The 16,207-nt window shown below is 34.9% G+C and overlaps 1 protein-coding gene across 3 annotated transcripts in view; it reads left to right on the top strand.

The window, feature by feature from the left end:
- The window catches only part of LOC105230323 (uncharacterized), a 187,572-nt gene that overhangs the window by 165,023 nt on the left and 6,342 nt on the right, over positions 1–16,207 (top strand). For all 3 annotated transcript variants that reach the window (XM_049449239.1, XM_049449238.1, XM_049449237.1), the window contains 5 exons: positions 48–256; positions 5,038–5,200; positions 10,786–11,007; positions 13,925–14,209; positions 15,562–15,686. In XM_049449239.1, coding sequence (XP_049305196.1) covers positions 48–256; positions 5,038–5,200; positions 10,786–11,007; positions 13,925–14,209; positions 15,562–15,686 — 1,004 coding nt within the window. The remainder of the gene's footprint in view (positions 1–47; positions 257–5,037; positions 5,201–10,785; positions 11,008–13,924; positions 14,210–15,561; positions 15,687–16,207) is intronic.

Here is a 16,207-nt window from a genome sequence, read left to right as displayed (position 1 = left end):
TATTCATGTGTTATAGTTGTAAACAAATTTTATCTTTTTTTCTACAGACAAACCCATTTGCCGTCCGGATCAGAAGAAAATTTATGGTGTAGCGCGTAATGAGGCCGCCGAGATTTTATGTGAGGTTGATGCATTTCCACCGCCGGAAAATTTCAAATGGTCTTTCAATAATACGGCAGAGACATTTGATATGCCGCAGAGTGGTTTCCGTGCACATTCAGCGCAAGGATCGACATTGACCTACACGCCGGTCAAGGTGAGTGCGCACACAAATACACATATACTTACATATACACTTAAGCAGCATACATTATTCTTATGCATTTGGAACTTATGTTTACCACATTTCACTCAGTTACCTAGCTACATGCATATATAATGATATGCACACACATGTCAGTAAATGCATATTTATTTATCGAGGTGAATGGATTAAGTTTAGTTTTATTTCGAAGTGTGTGAGCGCTTTTTTGAACAATATAAAGTTTTGCTCTTATTGAAGGTGCTTAAGCACCGCTAGTAAGAGGTTTAGGAATGAATGAGAACTACTACGAAGGTATCTTTTTAATATTTTCACCATAAAAGAAAGTTAAAACTAAATATAAAGATCTTAAACATAGATGATTGAAGCTGAAATGTCATCTAAGTAAATTCGGCTCTGCATTAACTTCTCGACTATGCCACTTTTCTACGACTAAAGCTAAATAAGTATGGCTATCATTGCTTTAGCACTCCAAAAAACAAGATGACATCAAAATTAGGCGATAAGGTTGATCAAATATTGCTTTTTTGGATATAGCTCTGGGATACAGCTCGGTTAGCTGCTGGCTACTGTGTTGTGTTGAAGCGCTTTGATCATATTACAAAACAATTCAGATGTCTAATTTCGATTCCAGCCGCATCTCTTGTATAATAAAAGTGTCGAGATCATTTTTATCGCCTTCCTTCAGACAACTTTGGCCATTGGCGTCTAGCAAAACTTTCAAACATTTTTTTAACAATAATTCCGCAAAAACCATTATACTCTCACTACTAAGCTGTTGACAAACTGCGAATTGTTGATCAGTCAGGCACTTAAGTTTCTTATCAAACCTCAATGCATCGCAAAAATTACGGATGTCAAGAGTTTCTCTGCTTCTTTGTTGTCTCTTTTGAAATCAAAGAACAACTTTTTATTTTTTAAAATTATTTTTAATCATCTTTTTTCGAACTAGCGATGCATTCCCAATGCTTTTGATGAAACTGTGCAAAGTACTTTCCGAACATTAAGGGTTTCAACCATCTGTCGCCAGATACATTTGTTTATCTCTTCTGCATTAATATTACATAAATTGGACATCGACAAGTTAAAAGCTAAACCCGAAGTCATTTTCTTCATCTTTTAACATTTCTTCCCCTTGCTTGGTAATAAATTATAAATGATGCTCCCGCATGCTGTTGTATGTGATATAAACTGGAAAGTTTCTTTCCGTTTCGATGACATATTTGCCGCTTCCGGTTTCCGTTTGTTTATGTGAATATAATATTTTCAAATGAAACACTTCGTACAAATATGTGCAATCTTATCGCACAGAAACCTATATATGCACGAAAGAGAATCTGATACGTCTTGTCTTCTTCAGCTGTGTATAGGGTGAGGAGGTGGGGACAGTATTTATGTTCTTGTATTTACATACATTCACTTGAATGTGCATTTTTAAAAACGTATGTGTGGGTAGGTAAGCTCTACGAGGCATACATTTTTTATTGGAAAGCGAAGAAAGATTTTCTAATAAGTGCTCATAACTCCTTTTAAGCTCTCTAGCAACAATACCTCGATTCTAATTACCTTAGATGATTCACGTATTACCATGGAAAATAATAAATAATAATATAATAAATAATTTTTGCTTTAAGATTGCTCTAACGGCGATTTAATCTACCACATCTTCTTCTCCTCCATTTTCCACATTTTAGGAACATTAAGAAATGCTAGTATTAAATGGCTTACTAAATGTTCTTTATTAACCGTTAAGTTCCTACATTAGATCTCTCTCAAAATAGCTATATTTTAAACCACTGTTAAGTTCTCTGAAAGTTTAGTACTTGTGCTTTCGTTAGAAACAACGTACCAAGATTTCCTTGATAGAGAGTTCATAAATCATATTGTTAAACCAGTTTTTGTTGTATAAAGCCTTTTTAGATGAAATCCGATGAGGCAGCACAGCTTATTTGACATGGGAAATCTGTTAAAACAAGCGGTTGAGTTCAGCTGCAGATTTTCCTTGGTCGTTTTTAATCGTAAAATTTTTCAGAATTTCTTTTCCAATAACATATCAACAAAGAAAGGGAGAAGTTTACTGAAATATCTTCCAAACGCAACTTAAAAACGCAATATTTAGTATTTTAGAATTGAATAAACTCATGTGGTTTTTCTAAAGAATCACATATGATATATTGACCAAATTCAATTTACAAAAGTAAAAGTTAAACTTCGAACCAAATTTTTTGGATTTAATTTCCTTAAATCTCAAAAGTTTCCAAACAGAAGTGAAAGCATTCACACGATCGTATAAGTATTTACATGCCAACAAAATCTTCTATACACCCCCTTAACTAACTGTCTGCAAGAATTTGCCAACCGTCGAGAAAGTCAGCTTGAGCAAAAGCAACAAAACTATTTCAGACATCTGTTACTTCCTCAAACACACATACAGTACTTTAACCGATAAATAAAGTTTTTGTTGTTGTTGCTAGTATTTGGTTTGTTTCTTATTTCTACCATTTTATGTCATTTATGTTACCGTCGGGCAGTTGACTCATATTCGTACAGCAAGTACACCATTTAAAGATGTGTGTTTGTGTGGTGGACTCAGTGGACAAGTGAGTGACAAGCCACACTCAGTTGAGTTTGAGGAAGGCAAGAGTTTCAATATATGAGGTGGTGGCTAAATTTGTAATTTGTTTGCACAACTTTTTATCATTTTGGTTTCTATTAGAGTTTATCGTTTCAATTGTTTCAAGAGGCCTTGAAAAGAAATTTTATAGTGCTTTTAAAAACAGAGCCTTAAAATGACTAAGTGAGAGAAATTTTATTTGACTTTACTATTCGATTTGGAATTATTCATTAAACAGAACTAGGAAATTGAAGGTTGGAAACCAGCACAAACTATTTCAATGGCGGCCGGACAGACTAGTCTATTTTGTATATTAGTTAAATTAAGCTAAATTTGATTGTTCACTTTTTCGAGAAATTTTGCATATTGTGCTTCCCAACCTAACATCAGTCTTCATTTTAGCTTTCTTTCTTCTTTATTAAAACTATTACTAACTTGTAGAATTTTTTGCTCTTGGCAGTCATTTATTTTCGCCTCTCCCTTTCTCTTCTATCTTCATATCAATCCATCCATACCAATCCTACCAATTGTCAGATTGTAATTTGATCAAAATTATGCAGTAAATGTAGTTTCTTCTACTTCACCTGCAACTTTTAGCCTATGTAAACTCAGCGGAGGAGTTGATAATACTCTTAAAGGACAACAATTTGTTTGCTGACACATTCCAATTTTGAATTTTTTTTAACTATGACGAGGTTATATAACTTTAAAGCAGTTTCTGAGTAAACAAAATTTTTCTTAATAACAACATGAGTCAAAAATTTAAATTTTTAATAACAGTAAATCAGCGTATCTTTCACAGATAAGTCTAATATCCAGCTAAGGTCTTAGCTATTGCCTAGAATCTTCACGAGTCAACACGAAATGTTAATACGAACCTGCTTTTCGAAAAATAATATTCAATATATTTGCCAGCCACACATTCTATCTTTCTATTGCAAATTATCCAACGCTACACATTTTCCTAAGCACAAGATTCTCCAGATAATAAAATATATCGCACACCCGTGTGCGTAGAACCAACAGTTTTTTTTGCTGAGCAACCAAGTGAGAGCAACTGTGTGAGATTTCTTGTGTTTTAACTAGAATACATTATTTGTATGTGGTATATGATGTGTATATTGTATATGTAAATGGCTTCTGTGTTGCAATGCGTGAGATTCAGAACAAATAAATGTCTTCCATTGAGTTTGTAAATAAATAAAATCAGAGAACACTACTTCGAGTACGTGTGACTTTTATATATTGTACATATATGTATATATATGTCTTTATGTACGCACAATTGTATGTGGGCATCTTCCTTTGGTTTGTAGATATGTCGCATACGTTTGCTGACAACTAAAAAGTACGAGGGTGTATAATTTATGTATGTATTTGTCTCCTTCCGAAAAAAGAGAAACACATTTTCTGTTTGTAAATTTGCTATTTTACGAGCATCTGTCAAATTGAATCAACTGCAAAGCTTCGTTAACGAGAAGTTAACTTTGTTCATGTTATGTATGTGGTACTCGTATATGATGTGTATATTGTATATGTAAATGGCTTCTGTGTTGCAATGCGTGAGATTCAGAACAAATAAATGTCTTCCATTGAGTTTGTAAATAAATAAAATCAGAGAACACTACTTCGAGTACGTGTGACTTTTATATATTGTACATATATGTATATATATGTCTTTATGTACGCACAATTGTATGTGGGCATCTTCCCTTGGTTTGTAGATATGTCGCATGCATTTGCTGACAACTAAAAAGCACGAGGGTGTATAATTTATGTATATGTCTCCTTCCGAAAAAAAGAGAAACACATTTTCTGTTTGTAAATTTGCTATTTTACGAGCATCTGTCAAATTGAATCAACTGCAAAGCTTCGTTAACGAGAAGTTAACTTTGTTGGAAACATGTCAGTAGAAATTGAAGTTTCCATTGTAGCAGCTAGATATGATGCCGACAGGTAAAAATATACAGTGGGTAGTTAGAGAAATTGTAGATGCAATGCTTCTACTGTCTCGAAAATGTGTTGAATTGCTTAATATTTTAATTTAAGATTTATTTCATTTTAATATTATTTAAAATAATTTCCTACCTCATTCATTTGTTTTGGCTATGACAGAATTTATTGCTTTTGCTTGGTTTAAGTAAGTGATTTTCTCTTCCAGGAAATGGACTTTGGCACCATCATGTGCTGGGCGGATAACAATGTTGGTCAGCAGAGAGAGCCTTGCGTCTTTCATTTGATTGCAGCTGGCAAGCCAGAAATACCAGCGAATTGCACCATTTTCAATCAGACATCTGACTCGTTAGAGGTCTATTGTATGGAAGGTAAGTGGCATTGTCTGATTTTAGCTTAAGTTACTTTCAAGAAATAGTGATCTACACAAAAAAAAATAGTTCTTAATGAATTTCCTACAATGTAAGCTCTATGCATGTCATGGTTCTCCGGAGCATCAGTGCCAATAATGATATAGACTGCTTATAACTTATATGCAGAGGGTAAAACACCAATAGGCTTTATAGGGCATAGACTTATCTTCAATTTAAAAGTTATACTTGATAGATATTTAGTTGCACCTAAATAATAATTTTAAACCATATTCAATAAGAATCCTCTCAGTTTCAAAATATTTCTCATTGTGTGTGTAACTTGGAATTTCATGATAAGCTCGCTGATAGATTCTTGAAATGTGTTGACTGTAGTAAAAGGTGGAAAAATAATTGGCAAGTCAATCAGATTTAAATCGGTTCGCTTTAGGAAATACGGATTCCATTATACTTCGACACACCACTCACAAGTGTAATTAAGTTAGTAGAGCGTAAAGAAATGAGGTCAGCTTAAACTCTACTATATTCACTTAAAATACTGCAACACTTTCAGCTTATTCATCTTCCTGCTACGCTCACTTCTTGATAAATCCTTGGCAAAGCTCACATAGTGGTAGCTTTAACTTTACCCCGTTGGTTTGGCAGGACAAAAAGGAAACGCATTGTAAAAACTCAGCTAATAAGCTCATGGCAGAAGAAAAGAAAACAATAAGAAAGAAAACAACGCAGCAAAAATAGAATGCGCAGCAAGTTAAAGTTTCTGCAAGTTAAAACTGTGGATTGATTAACTAAAGTGGCCACTTCTCTGGCTCATCAAAGTTGTTTAAGACTTTTGCTAGCTTCTTTTGTTTCTTTTCTTACTCACTCTCCTGGCGCACACTCTGCTTTTGTGTTTTTATTTGCGTGTTATGTATTTTCTTTTAATTAAAAGGCTACTAACTAATAAAACCACATTATGAGTTAGAGTGTAAATGAATAAGTCAAGTCGAGAAAAGTTTTGTCAAAAGAAACTAAAAAGTCAATAAATACGAATGAACTGGACACTTGCTGAGAATAGATTAACCTACATTTAGATGCGTTGAGTAAAGTTGTTTAGCCTTGTTTTGTATTTAATTATCTAACACGGATAATGCGTGATTGAAATATCTTTCAGGCCCCTTATCACTTAACTAGTTTGAGTTACGGGTATTTTAGAAAGATTCAAAACATTTTACCTTTAAATGATTGCTAATTAGTTTTACTATTATAAATTTGGTCGATGCTTTTGAAAATGTACTAAATTTCGTCGATAAAGCATTAATTTTTTACTTTAAGAGATTAGTGCGTTGCTACAACCTTTAATTTAAAAGTACTTTCCAGGAAGAAATCTATTAAAGATGATTTTGATTATTGTAACTGAAAAGAGCAGGTAGCGCGGAAATATCGCACTCTGCATTAACTGAAAGTTCGTCGCATCCTGTACTTGTAAACCCAATTTCTTATTCGCTGAATGAATAGATTCGTTTTTATGCTATGTAATGCTATAGATGTATAAAGTAAAGGCTATTTCCGTAGTACTGTGCCACTCTCTCACTATTGATCTATACGTAATTTGTTAGCTTTAAGTATGCCAGCAGCTGATTCTGTTGACAACCACATTTTACATATAACGGTTATTTAAATGTGATACCATGGCTCCTTAATTCCTTAGGAGGTTAGAGTTCTGGAGCACATTATATAGTTAGGACTTTGAAGACGTACTCGTATTATGGTGACTTCTTAGCTAACAAATTTTTTTTTTTTTTTGTGCTAGAATGTTTCGAAAAGCGGATTTTTTTTACAAAGCGTAAGACATTTAATATTTCAACTAAAATAATCAGAGTGTTTCTGGGTTAAAATTTTCATGCACCAACCAAATCGAAAGGACTTAAAAAGTGTTTGATATCAAATACTTACTAACAAGGTTATATGTATTACCGCATTTTAACTTAAAGATTCTGCGTATTCTAGTCTGCTCCTTATGAAATGCTGGCGTTATTGGTCCATTCTGATATTCATCTGGCTTCTAGTAATTTTTGTTAATTATTTCATTGGCAAAAACTTATTTCGAATAACCTATTGGCTCTGTGGCATCACCAACGACTACGTTATCTGTCCACATCATCACTTTGCCGTTCATACAATGGCCCTTATCCATTATTCCTTCGAACTTATTCTAATTAGCTGTGCCCGATACTTAAAAATTTCCTTCTTGCTTTCTTAGTTTGCAAGATCTTCATCCCTTTTTGACGATTGCCTAATTCTGTAAAGGTAGTGTTAGTGTAATTACTAGTGACATGCCGCCTTTCTGTAATTACCGTCCGTATCAAACGAAATTTGTCAAAAGTTTTGTCCGTTGCGTAGTAGAAATCATTTGTTCTCTTTCGTTCAAACGATTTTGCACATATCTAGATTTTCAGCTTTAACTTTTCATAATGTGAAAGATCAAAAATAATATATATCCACGTTACGGACGCTAGAAGCGATGATGAGTTTTCATTTATATGTGCTCTCATAAGATAGGTCGTGTCAGCTGATACGTATATATGCGGTTTTGAGTCGTTCATTAATTGAAACACGATACTGACTATGTTGTCGAGTGAATTCATAAAGTATTGATACATGCATTTTTGTAGAAGATTCACTGACTGCATCGCCATATATACTTATTAATGTTGAAACGCTGAATAAGTGGCCCTTTACTGGAAATATCTTAGGTCAGATATGGTGAGATATTGCCGAGTATAAAGGAGAATGCTCAATATTGACAGCATCCACTGGAAGAGCATTCGAGAAATTATTGCGCTGTAAACGAATATAGTAGCTTGACACAGCCAAATGTTGGACAATTAAGACACTACTACTCATTTACGCTTGCCAACACATACATACAGACATAATACAATTTGATTTGGGATACATTTACAAATTGCTAGTGCCAGCAATTTATCGCGAATTTTTGTCAAGGTGAAAGTGTTGCAACTTTCACATATGTACATATATGACGCCACTTACTTCCATATATTGCTGAATATTGGTAAAAACAAGAAAATATAAAAAAAACTACATTCATACACTTATATAGTACATACAATCGGTTTAAAGTGCATTTGTATGAGTGTGTGTGAGCAATGTGAAGCGTTGCAAAACTGCATTCAAATGCGAGTGAGTCAGTGTATGTGCGAGCGTGTGAGTGAGTGTCGCATACATAATGCAAGAGTGCACTCAAGTTGCTCATGATTTTTAAATGAGACTCAGATGGTGCAGCAGTAAACGTACGAAATGTAGAATGGGGCGGCACTCATGCCACATTGCGGTACAGTTCACATGCTTGCAAATATGTTACGCAAAGGTGTGTATGTATGTATGAGTTTGCTGCACTTCCAGCTGTAGTTACAGTTATTTAGTTGCTTTACGCTACCGCCAAGCATACAAACATACATACTTAATACATACATGTATGTATATATATTAGTGTTAGAGACGGTCGTATGGATCAAAAACCGGCTTAGAGCCAGCGATTTTTGAAAGCGAAGTTTAAAAATTCTAAATAATTTGTTGTAGGTGAGATATGTATGTTGACCAATTCTGACAAATGATCATCAGAATATAAAAATGCAGCAACGTATTAAATTTCATTCGAACACCTGAAAAACTGGCAAACAAATTTTTATGATCCCTGAAAAACTTCGCCTCAAATATTATTGGCTCGAAACCGGTTTTAGTCCCATACTCTCTTAGAGAGAGTCCTTCATAACGATCAGTAGAACATTCTGGATATGCGATTTTACCGTTTTTTGGTTTGGGCTCCCTGTAAATCGACCCACTCTAATGTATGTATGCTCATATATGCACTCACTGTCTTGTAACTTTCCATCAACCCGCTTGCTGTTGCCCCTTTTTCGCTAACGTGTTGTTGTAATTATTGTAGCTGTCAATAATTTTGTTGCTATTGTTATACCCTTTGTTTATTTGTATATATGTGCATATAAAATGCTGGCAAGTGTAAGGCAAGCAGCTCTCCGACCAGGCAGCCAGCCAACCAGTGGGCGAGTCTATATGTAGCTACCTTTCCGGTGAGGACATCGAGGGCTTTGCTGTACCCTCGTACGTGTAGTTGGCATTTAAGCCGTCAGTCTGTCAGTCTATTGGTATGTAGGTGTTTGTTTGTAGTCCGCCGTCTTGGTTGTTCGATTTAGTGTCGAGTTTTGGGGTTAATAAGGCCAACAAGGCGAAAAGTTTGCTTCAACTACTTGACTTGTCTTGGCTGCTTGAATTTCCTATTTGTATTGGTATGTGCAAATGTATGTATGTTTGTGTGTGCATAGCACTTTTGTTGTTTGTTGGAACAAAGTTCTGTTGCTGCTGATTGCCTTATTGTTGAGTTGTTTTATTTGGGCTTTGATATTCTCTCTAGTTGTTTTCGTTGGATTTTCTGCTGCTAGCATTGCCAGCGTGATATTCGATATCAGCTTTTTGTATCTGTATATATGTATATATATGTATGACAAATCTACATATAAGACCCTACAAAAATGTAAACGAATTTATTTATTTATTTGCCTTGCATTCAACTTTTTCTCTCGCAAATCAAATTTGTTCGATACAAGTTTATCATTGAACTTCTGTAAATCAGAATATTTAAGGCTTCCATTCAGCTTTGTGCATATAGTTCATCCGTTGACAAATGCAGCATTTCAAGGGGCGAGTGTTACAAATTTACAAATTAATAAAAATAAGCAGAGAACGTTCGAAAATTATATAAAGGCATATAAAAAAATGCAGATATAGTTAGTGGAAGATTTTATACCGTCGCACTGCTTGAGATTCAAAAACAGGAAATTTTTTTCATTAAGCAATAAAAAATCGTTAACTTCGGTTGTATCACAGCTATAATACACTTCACAAGTAAAAAATCAGTTTGTTTGGTAAAGTGGTTCAAAAAAGAGTGTTTTTTCGCTTCGTTTTCTTAAAAACTGTTTTATAGACACTTATAAAAAAGACTCTGCAAGTATGAGCTGTTAATTTTAATAGAAAGGTCCTACGTCCAACAGTTTTCTGCTTTGTCTCTATTATCAGATTGAAATATTCATATCTCGCTTTCAAATACTTCCAACTGAACTTTGTTGAATGGCGTTTGTAAGAAATCATATGCTCTACAAAATAATCTCTTACAGTTTTATTCGTTAACTAAGCCAATTAGAAGTTATTAAGGGTTGAATTTTGACTATTTTAAGGCAAATTTAGCTTTTCCTTTGAAATTTTATAACTCAATGAAAAAAAAATTGTTTTAACTTGCAAATCTCATATTCTCCTTAGAAATTTTCTCTTCTATAAATTCGAGAAAGTCAGAGCAAAAAATGTTTACATCAATTAAAGTAGGATAGATTGTTATGCATTAAAATTGTACCCTGATCTAATATGAAATAACTTTCAATAGATCTTGTTAGGTAACCGAGGGATTGTTCTGCTGCCTAATGACATATACACTATATATAAGTTTCAGCAACTACTTTAACCTTAGTCATTATTTCAGTCCTATTAATTAATTGTTTACTTTAATACAGGCTTTGACGGCGGCTTACGGCAATGGTTCCTAATGGAAATTTTCGATCAGCATAGTGGCCAGTTACAAGCCAATATCTCATCAAAATATCCACTTTTAAGTGTCACTGGACTGGACTCTGGCCGTCTCTTTCGCATATTTGTTTATGCAGTGAACTTGCGCGGACGTAGCGAAGCGGTGCAGGTGGAAGGCTATACGCTGAAAGCGGCGGAGAAGCAAACAGGTACTTGCGAAATTATTTTGATTTATTTGGATAGTATGAAAAGTGAATGAATTTAAGTGTTACCGTGACATAAAATGGAGCAAAAGATTTTTAATAAATTTGAAGGCTCAATATGTGAGGTATAACCGAAAGGAAACCCCGGAACAACTCGTTGCTCAATTTACATATCTATTAGGGCAACGACTATGATAAATTTAAGAGAAGAGACTTTTATCTAACTAGAGCTTACTAGATGCATTGAATTTGACTCGATATCTAGTCATTAATGTATAATTCAGACCAACACAGTTAATGCGTAGGAAGTTAAGGAAGCTCCCCTGTTTTAGATATGTAATTATTAAAAAGATTAATGTATTCTAGCTAACATACAAGCGAACGGATAGGTTTCTACAGCTCACAAAGCTCAACGAACTGTTTTTATTTTGCCAAATATATCACTTTGCTAAAAACTGAGCACAGATTTCATTTACTTATGCTTTAAAAAGCGGAGTTTCAAAATTTTTGGAAGACCAGTTTCATTTTGCATACAGCATTAAGTTATCTAAATCCAAATCTCATGTAGAATGAGCAGCTAGCTCAATTTTTTCACTTTCTACGCAGACCTTTTCCCTATTTGCATTAAAAGTTAATTTGTAAGTAAACTTCGGACACTTGTGTCCGATAAAGTACACCTCTTTAAAAGTTGCGGTCAAAAACCGCTCTCTTTAAAAATTCAAGCGGCATTTATGCATTTAATTCAAATCATGCAGCATGAAAGCCTTGCTCGTTGAGTCATGTAAACCAATTTTTCTGACATAATTGAAATTAAGACATTTTCCTCGCATAACAATGCAGACTTAACGAATTGAAAGACGGCTAAATGTATGCTTGTAGAAATGTGTAAAGGGAAAATGAGGAAAAAATGCGGGCAATCCTTTTTCATTACCCCAACTACGTTTAACCCGATATTTCAAAATATATATTTTACATTTTCTTGGGTTGTTTACTCGTCAAGTAAGTCCTCTTTTTTGTACGCTTTAAAAAAGGTAGCATTTACAGTGCAGTTTCCTTTGCGGGAGCTTATAAGCGTTATTTGTGCTACAAGAAAAGTAAAAAATTGCGAGGAGAATCAAAAACCTGAAAAAAGGAAGTTCAGGAAAATTGGAACCTAGAACTCATTTCAATTTATGCGCTTATATACTTATTTCCCACGTTTATTTATTTTTTTTTTTGTGCAAGTAGCACTTCGCCTTAAATTATGCAGAAGAAAGTATCCGAAAAGATAGTAAACGTGAAGACCGCAAAAACGCCTAGGTAGCGTCGCACAAGCGTGGGTCGGCTAAACGCCTGAGTGTACACTTAAGTGCGCTGGCGTATAATTTAGAATAGAAAATTGGATTTTGCCGAGACTTAAGTAGCTGTCGAGCGAGTGAAGAAAGGATAGAAGCATATCTTTGTATATATACATGTTAGCCTATCCGTTGTGCAAATGGCTGAAGTGGAGATAAATTGCAAGGTGATCGCCCCGCCAAATAGCTGTAGGAAGTGGAAAATTTAAAATGATTAGGTTTAATGAAAATGACGGAAACCCTTAGCGTCAGTCAAATAAAAAATTGCAAGAAAATTAAAAGCAAAAACATATAAAAAGTAGAACTAAATGGTGAAGTAAAAACGTTGAAAATGTGTGAAAGAAGAGCGTATAAAATAATGTAAATTGCAATACTAATTAGAAGCCGAAGCGGCGAAGTTGTAAAACGATGACCGCCACAGCAACACAAACTTTCGCCTTAAATATTGTAATTTAAAGAGTCTTGCAAAAGGAGATCTGGTGCGCGTAGACTGATTTTTATAAAAGTATTTCTTCAAAGTGCGCTTTTTGTTTTTCATTAGCTAAAGTAAAGCGTTGCCATTTGCTTAAACCTTGTGATGATCCCAGATTCAGACTTAAAGAGCTAGTTGTCAATTAATTCGGTTTGACCATATTTTAAATTAAAACAACTACACCAAAATAAGAGAAACGTATTGTAAGTACCTACCACTTGCAAGTTGGTACAAAGTACTTAGCTGATCAGAGCAAACTGTCAATTTGTTAAATGCAATGGTTGTTCATGATGGATCTTCTTCACATCAGAATGTAAAGCTTTTTTTATTAACCGCACCACTCATTTCATCTGAGTAAGTGTCATCGGTGAAGATGACTTTCTTAAAAAAATCGTTTTCGTTTTCAAATTGTTTCAAGACAAAATCAGTAAATTTACGACATTTACGGTGATCCAATGGCTTCAGATCTAGTTCAGTTGAGAAGCAAGCACAAATACTTTCTCTAAATCGGTCAGGTTATAGTTTGAGACATTTCTAATCCTTGAGAACGTATAAGTATCGACAAATCGCGATCTTTAGTAACACTTACCTGAACCGGAGCTTATATGACTATTGGAAAACCCGGTATAAATGATCAGCGTAAGGAGCTGAGTCGATTTAGCTATGTCCAACTCTCTGTTCGTTCGTCTATGTATACGCGAACTAGTCTCTGAGTTTTTGGAATATCGATCTGAAATTTTGTAGACGTCCTTTCCGTCTAAAGAAGCTGCTTATTTGTCGGAATCGTTGATATCGAACCACCATGGCATATGAACTGTTTCATTAGACGTGATATCTTCCAGAAACTTTGTATGAATTATTTTCTTAGACAACAGTGCAATCTATAGATATACAAACGAACGAAAAACTACTCGTCTTCAGACCAAATTCTCGATCCAGCCTGTTATCACCGAAAACCCCATGTTTTATCATAACCTTGCTTGTGCTTGAGTTATTGTCCCCTCTTTTTTTTGTTAACCTGTGGTCAACATTTACTTGCATTTACAGTGCAGTATTGACAATAAGCTTACCATTACAACTTTTACTACTTCTCTTACTCTTTTCTTCTTCTTTATAGTTGCGCTGACGTCCTATAAGGGTACACAATCCAATTTCGAACTCACACCCATACTGTCGGTGGGCATTTTCGTTGGCATTTTGGTGGCATTGGTGTGCATTACCATCGGCACTATTGCAGCATTGAAATTACGTTCACACAAACAACAGCAAAAATATCAACATCAAAATGCGAAATTCTCACGACCAGGCAATTTACAAATTAAGGACAAAATCTCTTTGCCATTAAGTCATTCGGAGGAGATGTACGACGAGAAGAATCCCGATGTCGTGCCATACAATGAAGGTGAGTAAGCAAAACCAGCAAAAAAACAGTCAACTGGCCTCAATGCGTGTGAGTGTGTGAATGCAGAGATGCATTTTCAGACAGTCTTCACACATAAATATTTGTGTATTTGCATATAAGTAGATCACGATAAATGGCAGAGTGCAGAGTGAAGAAAGCATCGTACTTATGGCAAGAGTTGTCGTATTTCAGATGTCACAATGTTTGTGTGCCATCAAATGAAAACACAGACGAGCTTGAGGTGATTGGGCCCACAGCACAGTTGTACATATGTAGGCCAAAAGGTTGTCGGCATTATAAGTGGCAGGAATATTCATTCATTCGTACACAACACTTTGTTGTAGACTCACAGGTAGTCAAACGTCGCGTAACTGTAGGAACTTGGTACACATACTACATACATATTTAAATACAAACGAAATGCCTTTTAAAGGCGTATTCTGGAAATGTGCGTTCAGAATTAATTTAAAATGTTTCCAGAAAATCAATCAACCTAAAGGTAGGCGGCTCAAGCCCATATTATTCGCTCTTTGTCAAATGACATTAAAACGCAGATTAAAAAAAAGAGAAATAAGTTCGGTATTATAGTTATTAAAGCTCATATAAAACTAAGCTAAATACCCTTCACAGGTGTATTTCTGTTAGTAGCTATGTGTTCAGTTTGTATGGAACCTATATGCTATAGTAATCCGTTTTGAATAATTTTTTTGGATATTATAGTGTTACCATAAGCAGTAATCCATGTCAAATTTAGTGAAGATACATTGTGAAATGTGAAAGTTCATACAAGAACTTGATTCCGATCGTTCAGTTTGTATGAGTTTGTATGGCAGCTATATGTTATAGTGGTCCGATATCGGCGGTTCCGACAAATGAGCAGCTTCTTGAAGAGAAAATGACGTTTGCAAAATTTCAAAACGATATCTTAAAAACTGAGGGACTAGTTCGTATATATACAGACAGACGGACAGACAGATGAGCATCATATATTACATACAAGCCACCGTTGGGAGAGCAAAAATATTATACGCTGTACGAATGCTACGAAAATATTCATAAAACAAATTTTTTTGAGCAGATTTAATGGGAATATAGACATTTTTCTTATAATCGAACCTCAATTCTGTCTTACGAAGTGACCTGCTATCGAGAAAATCTTGCTACATCTTAGCAAACATGCTAAGTTCATGATTATTCATGAGTGGTAAACTTTTAAGCAAAATTAGAAATCTGCAAACTTTTGAAAATTTCAAAAATCAGCCGAATTCTAAACTATCAAGTGTATAAATATACGCCAACACACAACCACACATAATATTATGCGATAATTTAAAACGAGCCTTTCTTTGCAGTCGATGGTGAATACAAACAGAAATCAGCAACACAAACACCATCCGGCCATCTGTCCACGACAAGTGAAGCGGAAATTAGCTGTAAACCACTAACGGACGAGCTTGGCGCATACAAAAGCAACAAGGTGAGTGACAAATGCACGCACATGCGCATTCTCATATAACGCACAGACACCGTGTAGATGCTTTCTTGTCTTAAAATTAATTCATCAATGTTGTGTGTAAGTGAGTGCTTTTGTTATCATTCTCTTGAGGAAACTCTTACGACGTTTTTCTTGCTTTTTTTATTTAGATTCGAAAGTTTTTATTTATTTTGTCTTCCTTACTTTGCTACATTTCCTTTCTCTTTTGTACACTTTTCTACATCGATTGTGGCTTGAGTTGGCCTGGTAACGCATACACACACACTTACATGCCTAAGGATGACGGACAAGTTAGCGGTGGGCTTTTGTTTTGCCAAAGACACCGTCAACTGGTGCGTCGATAATGAAGATAGAAAACGCCGTGAATGGCTGAGAAAATGTAGGAAGATATGCCGTTACAATGGTGTTAAGATGGCAGCCTATAGAAGTATAGATGTATGTACATATGTTTATGGCTGTAGGTGTAGGTATACGCGCAGCGCCAAAGTTGACTGGTAGCTACA

Source organism: Bactrocera dorsalis, chromosome 2, assembly GCF_023373825.1.
Source record: "Bactrocera dorsalis isolate Fly_Bdor chromosome 2, ASM2337382v1, whole genome shotgun sequence".
NCBI classification, from domain to species: domain Eukaryota; kingdom Metazoa; phylum Arthropoda; class Insecta; order Diptera; family Tephritidae; genus Bactrocera; species Bactrocera dorsalis.
The sequence above is the reverse complement of the archived record's forward strand: the minus strand, read 5'-3'. Positions and strand labels throughout refer to the sequence as shown.